General features: G+C 36.5%; 1 protein-coding gene across 6 annotated transcripts in view; it reads right to left on the minus strand.

The window, feature by feature from the left end:
- Positions 1–15,956, minus strand: part of LOC127946450 (semaphorin-5A) — a 132,607-nt gene extending 116,651 nt beyond the window's left edge. For 3 of the 6 annotated variants that reach the window (XM_052543037.1, XM_052543036.1, XM_052543035.1), the window contains exon 1: positions 15,783–15,956. In XM_052543037.1, the coding sequence (XP_052398997.1) occupies positions 15,783–15,834 (52 nt within the window). In that variant the 5' untranslated portion in view covers positions 15,835–15,956. Of the gene's footprint in view, positions 1–10,659; positions 10,985–15,782 lie in introns of those variants that run through there. The other 3 variants (XM_052543038.1, XM_052543039.1, XM_052543040.1) reach the window with 1 other exon arrangement.
- Positions 15,957–17,705: the final 1,749 nt, after the last annotated feature.

A 17,705-nucleotide genomic window follows, 5' to 3' on the forward strand; every position in this document is an offset into this window, starting at 1 on the left:
GGAAAGAAAGGGGTGGATGATGGAAAGAAGGATTGATAAAAGGAAGAAAAGGTTAGTAGAAAATAAAAGAGGAAACAATGTTGGAGGAAAGGAAGGATGATGAAAAATGCTTACAAAGAAGTAAAGATGATGGATGGATAAATAGCAGTGGCATACTGTCAGAGGAGAGCAAATGTGGTCTCCTCAAAAATAAAGGCAAACATACTCAAAAACTACAGTGAACTTGTGTTTTACTCCATTTCTTATTACTGTGCTTATGTACAAGGGTGTATCATATTTTGTATTGTTCTATGGTGTGTGGAAGCTTAGGATAGTGAGTAAAATAACTGCAAGAAGAATGAATGAATGCTAGAGGAGACTGACAGCCTAATGACTCATCCGATGCTTAAATTGACCAATCACACTAGACATGGAAATGGAGCAACATTATTAGTTTCCGGCAAAAATGGGTCTGAAAAAGTTGAAAGAAAGAAGAAATAAAATGTGTCTCCTTCCGCATAAATAACCACCATTATCAGAGTAACCTTTCAAACCAATTAGCTTTTAGTATCACTTAAGTGCATCATTAAGCCTGATTGTGGTAAAAGCAACAGGTGGAGAGAGACAGAAAAAATAATAATAATAAAAAACACAGATGGAAAACATTCAAATGTAGCTAATATTAATGGATACTGTATGACAGGTAGGGATGCACCAAATATTCGGCCACCGGAAATTTTCTGAACACTTTTATCACTGAAACAATACGACCGAAATGTTGTGATGATGCAAACAGAAACCGCAACCTGCACGTGCACCTGCATAGTGCAGACCAAGAGCATTCACTTCTAACGAGTAGGTCTATGCTGAATAAAGTCGTAGTTTTTGCTATTTTTGGACCAAAATGTATTTTCGATGCTTTAAAAAATTCCAACGGACCCTCTGATGTCACATGGACTACTCTGATGATGTTTTTCTTACCTTTCTGGACATGGACAGTATAGCGTACACACAGCTTCAATGGAGGGACTGAGAGCTCTCGGACTAAATCTAAAATATCTTAAACTGTGTTCCAAAGATAAATGGAGGTCTCACGGGTTTGGAATGACATGAGGGTGAGTTATTAATGACATAATTTAGATTTTTGGGTGAACTAACCCTTTAATAGAGAACATTCTCTCTCTTCTTGCCCCCTTTGAGCAGCTAACTAAAGAGATCAGCTCCTCTGATGCACCTGTAATGGGCGTTATTCCTTTAATCGCGGCACTAAAGTGGTTGAAACGGACCACGCAGGTGAAAACAATGAAAAGTACACTCTTTACAGTCTGTCAGCACACGTTTCACTAAGATCTATTCAGATTCTCTGCACTTCATAGCGACTGTACTTGATCCGACCATTACATAAATGCGGAAATAAAGCAGCGCGCACGAGAAATGATCCAGGATGGATGGATGCAGAGAACGGAGAAAAAAAGACCAGATGAGGAGCATGCACCCTTGTTGTCGGATATGATCAGTGAAATCCTGCAAGAAAGTGCCTCAAATAATAAAAATACGTAGGCTATTCTGTTCTTATATGTGACTATCAGATTGTAGCCATATTTCTACTAGAATTTTTATTTTTTTTATTTTTATTAGTGCTGTCAATCGATTAAAAAAAATTAACTAATTAATCGCACAAATTATCGCGATTAATCGCAATTAAAAGACTGAAACTTTTTGGATATGTAAATGTAAAATGTAAATAATTAATGTAAACTCAAGACAAAGAAACTATTTAAATTCAAAATATGATTGTTTATTGGAATTTTTGTTTAACTTGTAACACAGATTTTCTCATGTAAACAACATACCTGCAATAAACCATCAATATCCTCCAAATTAACTGTTGGCTTGAAAGCCATATTTATTACAGAAATAAAAACACAGGCATGTAAGTACCATTTGAATTTCAAAACAATCAATGCCAATAAAAAACAAAAATGATTTCCATGTTGAATTCTAAGTGGACTGCAAAAAAATTCCAAAGTATAGTCATTGCCAGTGCTTTAAGTGGGCCGGTACCGCACCGGTACTCAGTACCGCCACTTCCAAATATAGCTCTTGAGCGTACCGCCACCTCTCCGTGCGCCCAGAAAGTGCTTGTAGCGTACCGGTACGCTCATTTTGGACATCTGTTTTAATAGAGGTTTTAATCTTTTACCTGCACCTTCACAATGCAAGCTTCCCAATTCATCCCACCCAGAGCAGAAACTACATTACCCATTCACCCTTAAGTTATACAAGTGAATAGCGCATGTGTCGCTTTTCCCACTGTTAAGTGTCAACAACTCAACGTGGCCGGAGAAGGTGTGTGAAACTCGTTGTGAATTATACTAAAGCAAAATCTTGAGTATTTATTGTCTGATAAACATTAAAAACTGTCTGCGGAGGTTGAGTCGTCCTGCAGCCCCCGCTGGCTGTTCATTGGCTGCAGCATCTTTTTTCTAAGTTCTAAAAAAATACCGTAGACGGCAAGGCACAAATTTAGATATTCATTTATCTAATTAATCTATAGCCTATGCACAAAGACAATATGATCTTTTTGTCCCCTTTTTGTTTTAAAGCTTGATGAAGAGAGAGAGCGCAAGTTGCTGCAGCTGAGGAGGACAGTGATGCACGCGCACAGGAGAGATTGACAGTTCGCGGCACTGTGTACAAAAAATACTCCGCTACACAATTATTTCGTTATTTTCGTTTAAGCTTATTAATGTTAGCGTTACAGAAAGGTCTGATTTATGCACTGTTACAGTCATTGTTTTTTTTTTTTTTTTAAACAATGACATTTGAGTTCATGATTTTAATGTTGCTGTTTCTTGTGGCAGACTGAAGAGTAATCCGGCAGAGTTTTATACTGAAACTTTCCGTCTAAAAGTCCTTCCTTGGTCTTATCCATATTTCTTTGCACGTTGAACACACATAGGCCACAACTGGAAATAAAAAAAAACTGCAACCGCGTTAATTGCGTTATTTTTTTTTAACGCGTTAAATATTTCAAATTAATCGAATGCGTTAACGCGCTAATTTTGACAGCACTAATTTTTATAAAATTTTTTATTTATGCCCTGGCCCTATTTAAAAACACTCTTTCAAATCTTTCTCAAATGTAAGGCAGATGACAAGCTCAACCGCTCAGCAGCAAGATAGTTATCTGTCTGAAGTCCCCATCCCCACAAGTGATAACCCTCTTGCCTATGGAGAAGTAATGCACTTTCTTGTAGTAGTCCTACAAAGGGGAAAAAAATGCACTTGACCTTAATGCACTTTGTTTTTATGAGAGAACATTTAATTTTAAAACCTTTCTGCAGGCCAGTAGTCCTGTACATTATTATTTAATGTAGGCTACACGAGTGGGGTCAAGTTAAACATTTTAGTTTGAATTTTTTTATATACTGTGCATTGTTGCAATGTGCTAAATATATATTTGCATAATTTGTAATTGATTTATTCTTTGAAACTTCAATATTAAATTTATGCAGTTGCAATGCCTTGATTTTAGTAGTAAGTTAGTACAGTCATAGCCATAAATTCAATGATACTAATAATTGGCGTAATTTCTTTCGGTGTTCCGGTTTTCGCCCTTGGTTTCCTCTTTTTTTGGTTTCGACCAAGAAATTTCATTTCGGTGCATCCCTAATGAGAGGGTCATACTGTATATAAACCTGCCATAATGAAGGAGTGGAATAAGACAGACAGACAGCAAATAAACATGCTTGCGAAAAATATTCGGTGATTTGTAAACAGGCTTGTTGTTGTCTGATTTTGTGTGATTTCGGTGGGCTCCTCTCAGCAGGCAGGAAGTTGTCATTGTCTGCTAGAGGGGGTTTCACACCCACCCGCTTCACACTGTGAACTGTTTGACTGTTTGTCTCCCTCTCCCCTTCTTAACTCATTTTGGGGCCCCTGACTGAGACATATGTCTGGAAAGAGATCACTCGATCAAAGTTTTAACTTAAGATTTTAAATATAAATGACAAATGCCTCTAGGAAGACCAAAGCTCCTATTGATCCCCTCATATAGTCTGCATGAACAACCATTCATCTGAGAGGAGCCAGTCAAAGTGTTTAAACTGCGGCATACGCAGCGGCGCTGCCCCATCAGACGCCGGAGAGCAGTGCGTCATGTCTTCCCTGGGAGCCGCTCGATGCTTTAAGCAGGACATAGGAGGTGTTGTATTGATTAGCAAGAGCTCTGTTTCCATAAAATCAAGCTGTTCATTGATACAGCAGGGGTTTTCTGCATGCCCATGCTTCTACCGTGACCTTGTGGCTTTGTTTGTTAATATCTGCACATATTTACAGTACGTCTGAGTCCTTTCATTGACAAGGAAAAGATTTAATGGCCTAAACAACAGCTTTCCAACAGATGTTTAGCCTGAAGACACATTTATACAGCTAAAGACTCCTCAATAGCTATCAAATTCTCTGTTGGATGTTTTATATAAAGTAGAGGAAAGCTTTTATGTTTGTACTCTTACTTCTGTCACATCACATGATCTGACTTCATTGAATCTCTTCAGCCTGCACAATCTTCACCTGTCAGGGATGATTTCCCTGATGCTTCCACAGATTTGAATAGTCCAGATGCACAGCGCAAACACATCACAAATACCAGGTGTCAAGAAATCAAAATGCAGTGTTTGAGTCATCCTCTCACTTTAAAAGCACATAGATGGCACCCATGCTTAAAGGTTAGGCCATATATTCTGACATGCTGAGCCACGAATACATTTAAGTCCGGCTTCCATTCTCTGTTGGCCCCACCCATGTCTGTCTTCCTGCCAGTTCTTGTCATCTCAACTCTAAGCGCATCAATAAAACTGTAAGCTGCTCCTATCTGATACCTGGATCAGTATTGGCAGAAAAACTGAGCTTTTTAAATAGATCAGGTATCCATCTGTTAGTCATGGCCTCAAAATCAAGCTCTAAAACAGTGCTGTCATTGTAAATGGAAAGTAAAATAACTATAAAAGTTTTAGTTCATAAATAACTAATGATAAAAAAACATAATGTATATATATATATATATATATATATATATATATATATATATATATATTATTCTAATATATGTTTTATAAAAAAAAAAAAAACTAATGTATACTTTGTGTGTGTATTACAATGGAATAAGAAAAATAAAATAGGTGATTTCAGGAAATAAAATGTGGCACTTGTGCATCAAAATGTATAAACAAAATATATAAAAATCAGGTCTGGGTAATGTAAAATGTTTTATTGGAGAATGTTCAAATAAAGGAAGCAATATTTTATACTAAGTGCATAGTTAAGGAACCGTTTATCACAAAATCGAGTAACACATGATATCACACATGCAGGTCTGAGCTTGTCTCCAAATGCTTCATTAACAGTCTTCACTGCCAAACTATCTACACAGTAAGCAGAAAAACCTTAAGTGCTGTGTCTCACTCCACAGTCCACAGAAACATCAAGCAAGAGAATCACACGGTGTTAAAACAAAAGCTGTGGAGCAGAACCACGCAGACCACCTTCCAAGGCAACTCATTAAAGCTCTTTTTAGACGCAGACCTCCTTCACCCTGAAGCAAACCCCTGGTTACGGGAATCAATCTACACTCACTCTATCTGCTCTGCCACATTTTCAGGACCCCAGACAGAGATGGATGCTGTTCACAGCCTGACACAAGCTTTCAGAGCAGCAGGGGAGGCGGCAGGCTACAGCTCTATCTGAAAAAAGCCCTAAATACATATTAAGTGCTTTTTCGCTATCTGCATCATTCTCCCCACACAGTCTATGGTCACAATGCTGTAAGAGTCTATCAGACACACTTGCACTGCATTAAAACAGAGGCTTAAGCTTTTCTATAAACCAGACAAGGAGAACCCAGAGAAAAATCCTGGAAATGGACAATTTGAGTAGGAGAAAGTTCTCTTATGATATTTGTAGACAAATAGGTTTCTGTTTTTGTTTTCAATGGCCTGTGCCCTTAATTGGTAAAAAAAAAAAAAAAAAAAAAAAAAACTATATATATACATATATATATATATATATATATATATATATATATATATATATATATATATATATATATATATATATATATATATATATATATAATGTATTTTTTAAAGAAAGTGTGAGCAATGGCCAATATAATTCCAATATATGATATGCAGTTGATGACAGTAAAATAACATTATAACATACTCAAAATAAATTAATCATTTAATTGGATCTCTGTTGTCATTAACTCTTTAAAACCAAATGCTTTTTTTATTAGAAAAGATGAACACTATGTGATCATCAGTCTAGTTCACTGGCTTTTAATTTCTACTCCATTCAATTTATTATGCCATAATTCAAAAGACCACATATACAAATTCATACATCAAGAACAAGGTCCTAGTGACCATACAACCTTAATAGTTCCATATAAACTGACCACAAAAATAAATCCATACATTTTTAAAACAAATGTCAACCATCTTCACTTACATTTATTAAAAGTCTTCAGGAATCTTTACTGTCCCCATAAACTCTCTCAAAAACATAAGCAAAATCACTCAAACAACCCTTTCAGTCATATTACAACATCATTCAGCCGCATAAAAATTACAAACCTGTTAAACTTGGCCTAAAAAGCATGGAAAATCATTTTCAAAAGAATGACAACTCAGTCCGAAGAGGAACCGCTGGTGGAATGGCATTGCATTAATAAATTACAGTAAGCCGAGGAGGAAAAAAACTTTGATCTGGCTCTCAACCTTTTATTCTCAAAGAACATAAGGTCCAGTGTTTCAAACATAAACAGGATGCTCTCCAAGCCTTCCCTAAAAATAACACCCGAGGTCTGATGGGATTATAAATTGGACCTCTATTAGTGCCGCTGAAGCGCTGTCCTTATTTAAATGTGCAAAAAAGAAACAAGCCTTTCATACAAGCACCGAGGGGAAACACAGACACCGAGGGGATTTGTCAACGTGAAGTTTCACAATCAGTGAGTCAGGGCTAAATATAAGGATTGTGGTTGAAAATGACAGTGAAAGAAGGGTAATGAGGTTTTGTGGTTTTAGGACTAAGTAAACACATGAGCCAGTGTGGAGAGATGGTGCTAATCTGCACTGACATGTGGACGCATCGGTTTTAGTTGAAGCGGAGAGCATTAAAGCGCTCTCTCGCTCTCTCTCACTCGCTCTCTCGTACTCGAAACACATTCAAACCTGCTCTCTTTCTTTGTAAAACTCAAAACAATCGTCCTGAAAGCATTGGCTTCAACCTGCAGAACAGAGGCAGTTCAAAGCAGTCCCCATTACTCTACTCCTGCTCCAATCTGGCAACGCTGCAGATCGAATGAACTGTTCTAGCATGATAAAAGAGTCTCTTTTGTGGACTGTACACACACAAAAACTGACACAGCACACATTTCTCATTTTAGACTTGCAGGCCTCTAGACCTGAACAAAAAAAAAATGATATATATACATATATATATATATATATATATTAATTGAACTTTAAACATGCTGCTAATTTAAAACATCATCACATCCTCTTCACATAATTGCCCAATTCTAAATAAGAATTGAAAGAATTATGCATAATGAATTCACTCTACAGCCTTGAGGAGATGGCAAATAATGTTTACGGAAACTAACCAACAGCAATTACATTAATCATCAACATCAAGAGCATGAATATGAAAATGAACAGTCAAAATACAATCAGTCATAATTACAAAGTATCGCAACCACATCAAACCAGCGTCAGTCAGCCTGTCCTGACATAATAGCTCATGTTTTCGTACATCATAGTTATCTAATCTTCTTTGGTAGCTACGGCAACATCAATAAACTTCACGGGTGACCATTACGCCTCATGTTACACTCGCTCCTCTATTGTTGTCTGATTTGCCATCAAGGTTGTGTCGCACGTATCCACAGCAACCCTTCAGAGTCGAACCGATTGAATAAGTTAGCACACCATTAGCCCTGACCTGTTTGCTCCTCAGACCAGCTGTTTCCTCAAGCCTGACTTACTCTACAAGGGTAATAAAGTGACAGCCATTGTTGCATTCTCCTCTAAAGACTGCCAAGACTGTTCTGTGATCAGTACGGGAGCACCACCCCTGAATGGACATGTGGCGAGCTGAAGCTAAATATAGACGAGGGACAAAAACTGCTGGTAAACAATAGAAAAACACAACTCACTTCATGGCAGTGAATGAAATGAGTGTGAAAGACTATGATTAACGGAATTATCACATTTAAAAGAGATGTGTGCGCCCTTGTGTTGTTCAAAATTGATATGTGTTCCGTGGAAGACATGGGAAGTCATTGGGAACATTTTTTTCAAGCACTTAAGTGATACTAAAACGTACACAATATTGCTGTTGTTACTGTATTTTTGATCATATAAATGCATATATTTTCTTTTTCACAGAAAAATGTAAGTTCTTTTGGTATTCTGTCTGATTATGTAAAATGAACAACAGGCTCTCTGGGTTGTCAAGTTGCGCAGGTGCTATGTTGCAGCATACTGACAACTTTACAATAGCTGGTGACGCGTTCGTAACACATGTAGGCCAGTGGCATACTAATAACTTGGGTTTCAAGTCATTCTTCATATTACTAAAGCACCTATGGGGTGTTCTAAAATAAAAGCACTTTCAATGTAGAAGTGTAAGAGACAGTAGATGACATATGTGAATCTGTATAAGATAACTACAAACTCAATGATCTCATGTTGAATAATTTATCGCTTTAGGCCAATAGTATTATAAAGGAGTTTAGAGTTTAGGTCAAGTCATTTTTTGCACATTCAACTCAATGTGAAATCCACACTGTAATTCGATCCACTCTCATTGCCCAAAGGTATCTCATCATACGCTTTCAGAATTCAGCACCTTTTTTATTTTTATTTTTTGCTTTACATTCCCGAGCCACTTTGTCCTATGGGACTTTAACAACCGTGCCTTTGCAGGCATATGAACTCAAAGGACTTTCACTGTTATGATCTAAAAGTAATTTAAGCATCTGGCCCGGGGTCACGTTTTTTCAGAAGCCTGCTGGTGCTGAGACATTATATACACATGCACTATATAGAGTTTAAGCTTAAGAAAGTATCCTATGCTGAAGTGCAACTACCTTTAAGCAAGAAAAGAACAACTGATTTGAATGTCGTCATATATTTAACATGGGTAAAATTCATAATGGTACAGTCTGGAGAGATCAGTGGAGAAGGAAAGCTACATGAACGGCTGATTTCAGGAATGCCAAACGCGTTCGGAGTCATTAAGCAAATGCATTTGATTTCCAAACTGCTTGAAGTGGTCATTTCCATTTTCAGATACATTTCTTACAGTGAGGGATTAAATAAATAAAGATCATATTTGACAATTCCAAGTTTGAATGTCCAGAGTTTATGCTATTATGCCTAATGACCTGACGCATTCTCTATTAGATTAAACTAAATATCTTTGCTCATAATGCCATTTTACCGACACAGTTTGGACACAAAGGTCACAATGCAGGAAAATCAAATATAGAAAGGTTTATATATGACCACTGAACTAATGAACAGTCACGGTTGAAAGTGGCTGTTATAACATGGAGTGGAACATCAAGCAAATGCACTTCATGATTGATTGTCCTTTAAATAATGGGAGACAATCAAACGTGGCAGTCATTAATAATTGCCAGTCAAGAAGAGTCTTTGCCAATCTGAAAATGTCTTCATTTGTCTTATATCATCATCAACATGATGAAGCTTCAACATCCAACTGATCCCAATTGTGCTGTATACTTAGACACGAATGTATATTGAATTACAAAAAAGGAAGGCTTGATACAAAATTGCAACAGCTCTGTTATAATACAAATGAGATTTAATGATTTTTAGCATGCTGGTCACGCTGACCATGTATTTATTATTTTTATATTAACGGAAAATAGGTAGGTATATTCAGTTTAATAATTCAATAAATATATTGTTTAAAATGAGTTCCTCTCTCGGCTGAGAATAATAAATTGCATAAAAAAGGCCAAAATAGAATTCTGGCTCAGTTAAAGATGAACAAATAAGAAGACACAAGTTTAGACAAGTAGACAAGTTTAAGTCTATTTTAATTTTCTTTAAAACTAGAACGGTTGTTTTGGATAAATAAATAAATAAATAAATAAATACAATTAACAATATAACTGAAAGATCCAATAACAAAGATTAGTCTAGAAACGTTGACAAGTTATATATATATAGTCTCTGATAACAATTAAAGCGAACAGTTCATACAAGATACTGAATTAAAATGTGAAAGATTTTGCTGTCAAAAGCTGTAACTGTAACCTACTCTGAGGCAGCACCACCACGCGGTAAATATGATTTTCTTCAGCAAAAGTTCCACAAAACAGACGTGAAAGCATATACGTTGTGGTAAAAAAGAATTTCGCCAATGTTTTCCTCATTAATGATCTAAATAAAACAGTCAGATTGTTTCGTAACGTCATCATGCGATATTCATTCTATGAGTCTAGCTGAAGTAATTCTTATGAACCATACACTTGTTCCTGTATCAATGTATTACAAGAGAAACACAGCAACACTATGTGCATTTGTCCAAATATAGCATATAGTCACATAAAGGAGAAAAGTATAACGTTTCACTTACTAAATAAAGTGCCACGATATTCCTCCTGAACATGTAGGTGAGGAGAAGCGCAGAGTCCGTGAGTTCTGTGAAATATGTGACGTGTAGTAATCCCAAGATCTCTACAGTCCGCAACGTGGGAATAGTCCGTAAGAGCACAGCTTTCTACATGAACTCAACCGGTAACAAACGCAGATAAGACCCAATGACTTTCACTACTTAGACGACAGTGAGAGACGTGCAGCAGTGTCGCGGAGTCCAACCCTCTGGGCAGTTTGTGTGAAGCGCTCCGGTGCCATAAGAGAGCGACAGCCCCGTGTCTGCACTAAGAGCGACGCGACGCAACAAGACCAGAGCGAGAGCGTCCCACCGAACCAACGCCTGTGCACGGCAAGAGCGCGCGCGCGGACAGCTTCATTGATGATGATGATGATGGGCGCGCTCTTGAATGTTTTTGGACTGGTTTTTATTATCAGTAGTGTAAGATATCGCCAGAGGTCACACTTTACATTAGTGCCTCTAAAGTGTAATCACTTATTTTATTTATTTATGTATTTATTTCCCTTGGCATAAGGACCGGTGTCCGACTATGAAGGTATCAGGCTTGTTACATGTAGGCTACTAACCAAATAAACAGGCTAATTAGCCTTCTGTCAGTATGATATATTGATTTAAGTTGAGATATAATCGTGTAGGCTATTTTATCTTGAAGCTCTAATTAAAAATAGGCTGAATGACACAATATAGCTACCATTCAGAATTAAAGGAATAGTTCCCAAAAATGAAACTTTTGTCATTATTTTCTCACCCTCAAGATGTTACAAACCTGTATGAGTTCCTGTTTTCTGTTGAACACAAAATATTATATTTTTTTAAGAGTGTTGATCATCAAAAAGTTGATACGGTAGCCATTGACCTCCATAGTAGCCTACATTTTTCCATATGGAAAGTCATTGGCTACGTCGTCTGTTTGTTTATCAACATTCTTCAAAATATCTTTTGTGCACAACAAAATAAAGAAACTCGCAACCCTTTAATTAGGCAGGTTATTCCACTGAGTCATAAAATAATTTTAATAATTTAATAATTTAATTCCAACAAAATTGTGTGTTATGATAAGTGTAGGAATTCCCTATTCTCATACAATTAGAACGATTATTAAAACTTTTATAAATTATAATTATTGTCCTTGGTGTGAATGGCTTATGTTTTATTTGAGAAACACTCTATATTTTATATAGTTAAAAACAGGCAAAATCTTGCATTTGTGCAAAAATAATACAAATCAGACCTTTATTTTAACATTCGGAATGCATAGGCCTACTTTCTCACTTGCATTAGTCTATAATGCATGTTATATAAATATACATGTAAATATTCCAATAAACGTCAACACAGTGAAATTGAAATCCAGAGATATTTACAGCTACAGTATACAGAGTAAGGGATTAAATTGTACTTGCTATAGGGTGCAATGCTGCTTTGGGAGGGGGCCTGTTTTTCAGCATCACAAAGTATAATGACTTGGATATAATGCCCTACATGTAATAGAGAGTTGCTATGCAGCTAGACAAAAAAAAAAAAAAAAAAGAACTGGTCCAATATTTTATGCAATTGCCTATACATGAAAGCAGAGTATTAAATTCCATGAATGACATACTGTGTCTGTGACTCAACTCAAACACCACAGAGAAGTTCAAAATGAGTGGCAATAAAACATTTACATTTGGATAAGTCTTCTTGGAACACAAGGAGATTAAAGTCGTTATCAAGTTTAAATGTGGACTAAAACTTTAATCCTGCGAGAATCTTATTTGCTGTGTTCATTAGCCAGAAAACATTGCCAAAAAGCAATCAAATATTTGCCAGCCCGAAGGCAAGTGAGATGATCTGCTATTATTGAGACCATAAAAAGGATATAGAGGCTTCTGAGGACTCACAAATCAAAGAGCATCCTGCATCACTTGATAACTGTTTAACAATACATAATTTCAGACGCCTGATGAAAGCTAAGAAGACAGTCTGATGACTAAGTTGCCAGGCAACCGTCTGCTAAAGTTAATACCCCATTACCTGGTTCTTCTGTAGGTTTTTGAACATGTTTTGGCAGGGTGGAGAAATAATTGACTACACTGAAGAAAAATAAACCTATTTTCACACAGAAATTGATAGTAAATTTCACAAAGAAATGGCAATTAACTATGGAAGCCTGTTTCTGCCACAGAATAAAAAATAAAGATAACTTTTTCTCACACATCAGATTTTTCACAATTTTGGGTTTCTATTTCTGACTGAGAAAATAAAAGGTTATTGCAATTCTCTCACAATTATTTATATCTTAGTTACAATTTTTACACTGTTGTTCTTGCAGCTCTGACTTTCTCCTCACAGTTCTGAGTTTCTATCTTACAATTCTGACTTTTTTTTCTAAGAATTTTGAAAAAAAAGTAATTACATCTTTATCTCATAATTTAGACTCTTTTCTTGCAATTCTGAGTTTACATCTAGCAATTCTTAAAAATATCTTCTCCCAATACAAACTTTTTTCTCAGAATTAAAAAAATAATAAATATTATATTTTATAAATCACAATTCAGACTTTTTTCCTGCAATCCTCATAATTATGAGGAAAAATGTAACTGTAACCATCTCATAATTCAGAAATGTTCCTCATATCTCTGAAAAAAAAAAAAGTCAGAATTGCAAAATATAAACTCACAAACGCAAGAAATGTAGTCGGAATTGAGAAAGAAAGTCACAATTACCTTTTTCATTTTTTATTGAGAAACAAAGACTGAATTTGTGAAATTTGTTCAACTCAGAATTTTGAGAAGCCAGAATTGAGAATTTTTTTTTTTTTTTTGACCTTTATGTTTTTATCCCATGTTGTAAAACTCTAATAATAATGGTTTAATGTAAAACTTCATTGAGAAATCATTTATTACACCTCATTCATCCGGACATGCAGCAGAAAGCCTCATTGCCCAAACCGGTCACCACTTTTGCAACAAGACCATGTCGACCAGCCTTGTGCTACACAGCCTCCATCCATCACCAAACAACCGTTTACCAAGTTTGGCCCCAACTGGGAGCATTAAAACAAAAGGGAAGCATGGAGCTAAACAACTACCTCAGCAGTGATTCCATCATAACTGACAGGGGTCCCTGAGGCCACTCGGGGTACCATGAAGGAGGATGTCAAGCTGCCCAACTAAGTCCATCAGACATCATTCACTTCTGCGTACCTGTGCGCAGCTCGCTGGGGCGTAGAAAATAGTCCCCTCGGTCAGGTGATTTCCCGGCTTTTCTCTTGCTCGGCTGGCTGGAAGCAAGTGAGCTGTATTGGAACTATTGACCCCTGCATGAAGAAGGAAGTTCCTAGCTGGAGTGGGTTTTGTGTAGTGATGCTCAGAGAATAAAAATGGATGAAGAGATGTAATAAAATGTATCCTTTCTCTCTTTTTCCTCTCTCTATCTATATCACTCCACTCCCCAAGTTTAGCCAGAGGAAGACTGTATTTGTCACTGTCCAGACTGTTGCAGAAATGATGGATAGGGTTAGAACATTTTCTTATTTTAAGAGTATGACTGGGAAGTTAGTAAGCCGAGCGATACGGAATCAAGTTCACCTTCAGCTTTAAAACCAATTTAGGCGCACAAAATGAATATGGGCTTTTTAAGTGGCTATACAAGTATGAAAAAGCAGTTCATATGGAAATTAAGCAAATAAAGAGGCTTGGAATTTCAGAGGATATTAACAATGATTAAATTACTTTATTTTAGCTCAACGTGAGGGCCAAATGCTCAATAGGTTCCATAAAGGAACACTGCAGGGGATAGAACTAATATATAACATTAAGTGAATTTTTCCTCTCATCAGATAATTCTATTTTTTTCCTCACTGGAGTCAGAGAAGATGTAGAGAGCTCATGTTTCAGGGGAACTTCCCTTTCCCACCATAATACACTGAGGCCTTTCAGTAGATATTAAAATGCCACAGCCCACACAGGCACAACCTTTTCACCTCAAAAACAAACACACCAAAGGCTAATGCTTACCATTAAAAGAATTACAGGTCATTATAGATAATGTCAAAAACAAAACAAAAATATTTTTAGACAAATGATCAGTGAAAGGAAGCGTTTAAAGTATTGACTTCAACTTCAGAAATTCAAATGAAGCTGTATTTCATACGGGATTTGCCATTTTTGCAATCCTGCGACCAAAGTAGAGAGACGTCTAAGTGATTAAAATGTCAAACAGCTAACATTAAAAACATAAAACATTAAATAAAAAGCAAATGTATATAGATTTGTGCATGTGTACTTTAGAGCCCCGTACACATGTCGTAAACAAACCACTGTCGTATTACAGTAGATAGAGGCTTTTTCCTATTTGTAGTGGAGATGAGTGGTACCAGGTGGGGTCTTCTGCTGTTGTAGCCCATCCGCCTCAAGGTTGTGCATGTTGTGGCTACACAAATGCTTTGCTGCATACCTCGGTTGTAACCAGTGGTTATTTCAGTCAAAGTTGCTCTTCTATCAGCTTGAATCAGTCGGCCCATTCTCCTCTGACCTCTAGCATCAACAAGGCATTTTCGCCCACAGGACTGCCGCATACTTGGATGTTTTTCCATTTTCCCACCAATCCTTTGTAAACACTAGAAATGGTTGCGCGTGAAATCCCAGTAACTGAGCAGATTGTGAAATACTCAGACCGACCCGGTCTGGCACCAACAAACATGCCACGCTCAAAATTCCTTAAATCACCTTTCTTTCCCATTCTGACATTCAGTTTATTATAAAGTTATAAAAATGTTTTTGAATATTAATTGATTACTATGGTAAAAGATGTCAAGTTGACCCTTCCAATATGGTGGATGGCTTACATATAGCGGTCCATAGAAACAGTCGCTAATGAGGCATCTACATATACATATCTATGGCTAGAGGTACACATGCATTTGTTGCTGCCTTAAAGCAATTTGCCTTTTTCGCAGAATCTTGCACCTGCTCATCAAGCTTACGTACACATTTAATTCATAAAAAAGAACACATTTTATAGCATCTAGCTTCTTATTCGAATTTAAGTTAACATAGGATAAATGGTTAAACACTGATTTGAAAACTTGTTATTTAACTTACCGTGGAACTTATTTCCAGTTGCCCTCAGTGACTCCTTCCTAAAGCAGCACATTCATTATTATCACTACAGTGTGTTTGATCAGGCTGTCGTGGTGTTTGCTAATCGAAATGTTGCAATTAAGTTGGGCTTCAAATCATGATTCGCCCACCTCAGTTTCAGGTAAACATCCATCATCTCTAACTCTCCCAGAAGAGGCCACTGCATCTTAACAAGCTGCCCAAAAACACTCACATAAAAACAGCCTGTTGACAAGCAAGTTTACATTGGGGTAATTGGTTTCAGGCGCAAACCAGACAAGTTGATTAATTTTAATTACTCACTGTGAACGGCAGGGGTCAGACAAAAAGAGCAGGGGGGGGGGGGGGGATTGGAAAGAAGTTTAGTTTGCCACCAAGTTGTTCGCTAAGAAAAAAACTTTGTTGAGACAAGAGAGCGGGTTATTGCAGCTACTAATCTTCTCTGTGTCTGCCTCACAATTTGTCATAATATTTATTGTACATCATGATTGGGGCAGATTGAAATACTAACATTTCTCTAATACAGTCATTTGGATTAAAACCCCTCTTTTTAAAATATCTGACGTTACAAATAATAAGGCTTACCTACTGCATCTTATTAGACAGCTGCTAAAAAACTCATTGGAATTACAAATATTTGATGAAAGACAGAAAAGACTCCAACAAGATGTACAAATGAGAAAGATCATGATATACCACCCTTTGTTAGACCAGAGAGATCATTATAATTACTTACATGGTCTACTTGCTTTCTAGAAATTGGATTGTGTGGAAGATGGCGAGCCAGTTACAGCAATGAATGTAATTTCATGCAGTGCAGTGATAGCAAAAGAGAAGTGATAAAGCACACAGATCTGGGTCTGTGACATCGAAGTAAAATCTCATGCTTAGACAGAAAGGACACTTAGGTTGAACAATAAAGGAAGGTGCTTAAAGTCAACTTGAAATGGGTTCACAAACCATTTACTGATTTAATCCGACATTTACGGTTCCAATCCGTTTTATGCATTGTGCAACCCCCCCACCCTTTTTTGTCTCACCCATGACAGTTTTCTACCACTGCATCCTCACCAATGGATCCTCTGCACTGATTGGGTGCCATCAGAATGAGAGTTCAGCTGCTGAAAACATCATAATAATCTACAAGTAATCTGCATGACTACAGTCCATCAATTAACATCTTGTAAAACATAAAGCAGTGTGTTTGTAAGAAGTGATGATTTAAAGTTAAAAAAGTATCCACTGGTAAGCCAGGATGTAAATTTCTTGAAATCTGAAAACTTGAAGGGTGAGATCATTTTCTCTTTTTTTTGTGCGAACTTAAAGAAAACAACAACAAAAAACGTAATTGCAATTTTTTTTATTCCACTGTCCTGTCTCTCAAATTACATGCATTCTTTGTAAATGGCACATTAGAACGTTTCTAGGTACAGTTTGATTTCTCATAGATGGTGGCACTAGTGCTGCACGATATTGCAAATAAACTCACGTTGCGATATTTAGTTTTTCTGCAATATATAAATTGTGATATGAAAATTTAATAGATTACCAGATGACTTCAATAGATCTAGTTGAAAAAAATACACAATAAAATCAGTGATTGGGGTGATTTTGTGGGTGAGTAAATCAGCTTAGAAAATAGCAAACAAATTACAAGCATAGACAAAAATAATACAACAAAGATTCAAATTAAATAAACAGTGCTTTGTATTTTTCAGGTAAGTCTAACAGTGTTCAGGTACAGAAATTGAATAATAATAACTAGTAAAATAACACTAGTCTTCACTGTATACATTAAACCTAATAAATCCATTAAAGTTACAAAAGTGATTTTTCTCTGTGTTTTGTTGTTTGATTAACATTCATGACACAGAAAGCAACAGGAAATATGCCAATATACTGTTA

The sequence above is a fragment of the Carassius gibelio genome, chromosome A24 (assembly GCF_023724105.1).
Source record: "Carassius gibelio isolate Cgi1373 ecotype wild population from Czech Republic chromosome A24, carGib1.2-hapl.c, whole genome shotgun sequence".
NCBI classification, from domain to species: domain Eukaryota; kingdom Metazoa; phylum Chordata; class Actinopteri; order Cypriniformes; family Cyprinidae; genus Carassius; species Carassius gibelio.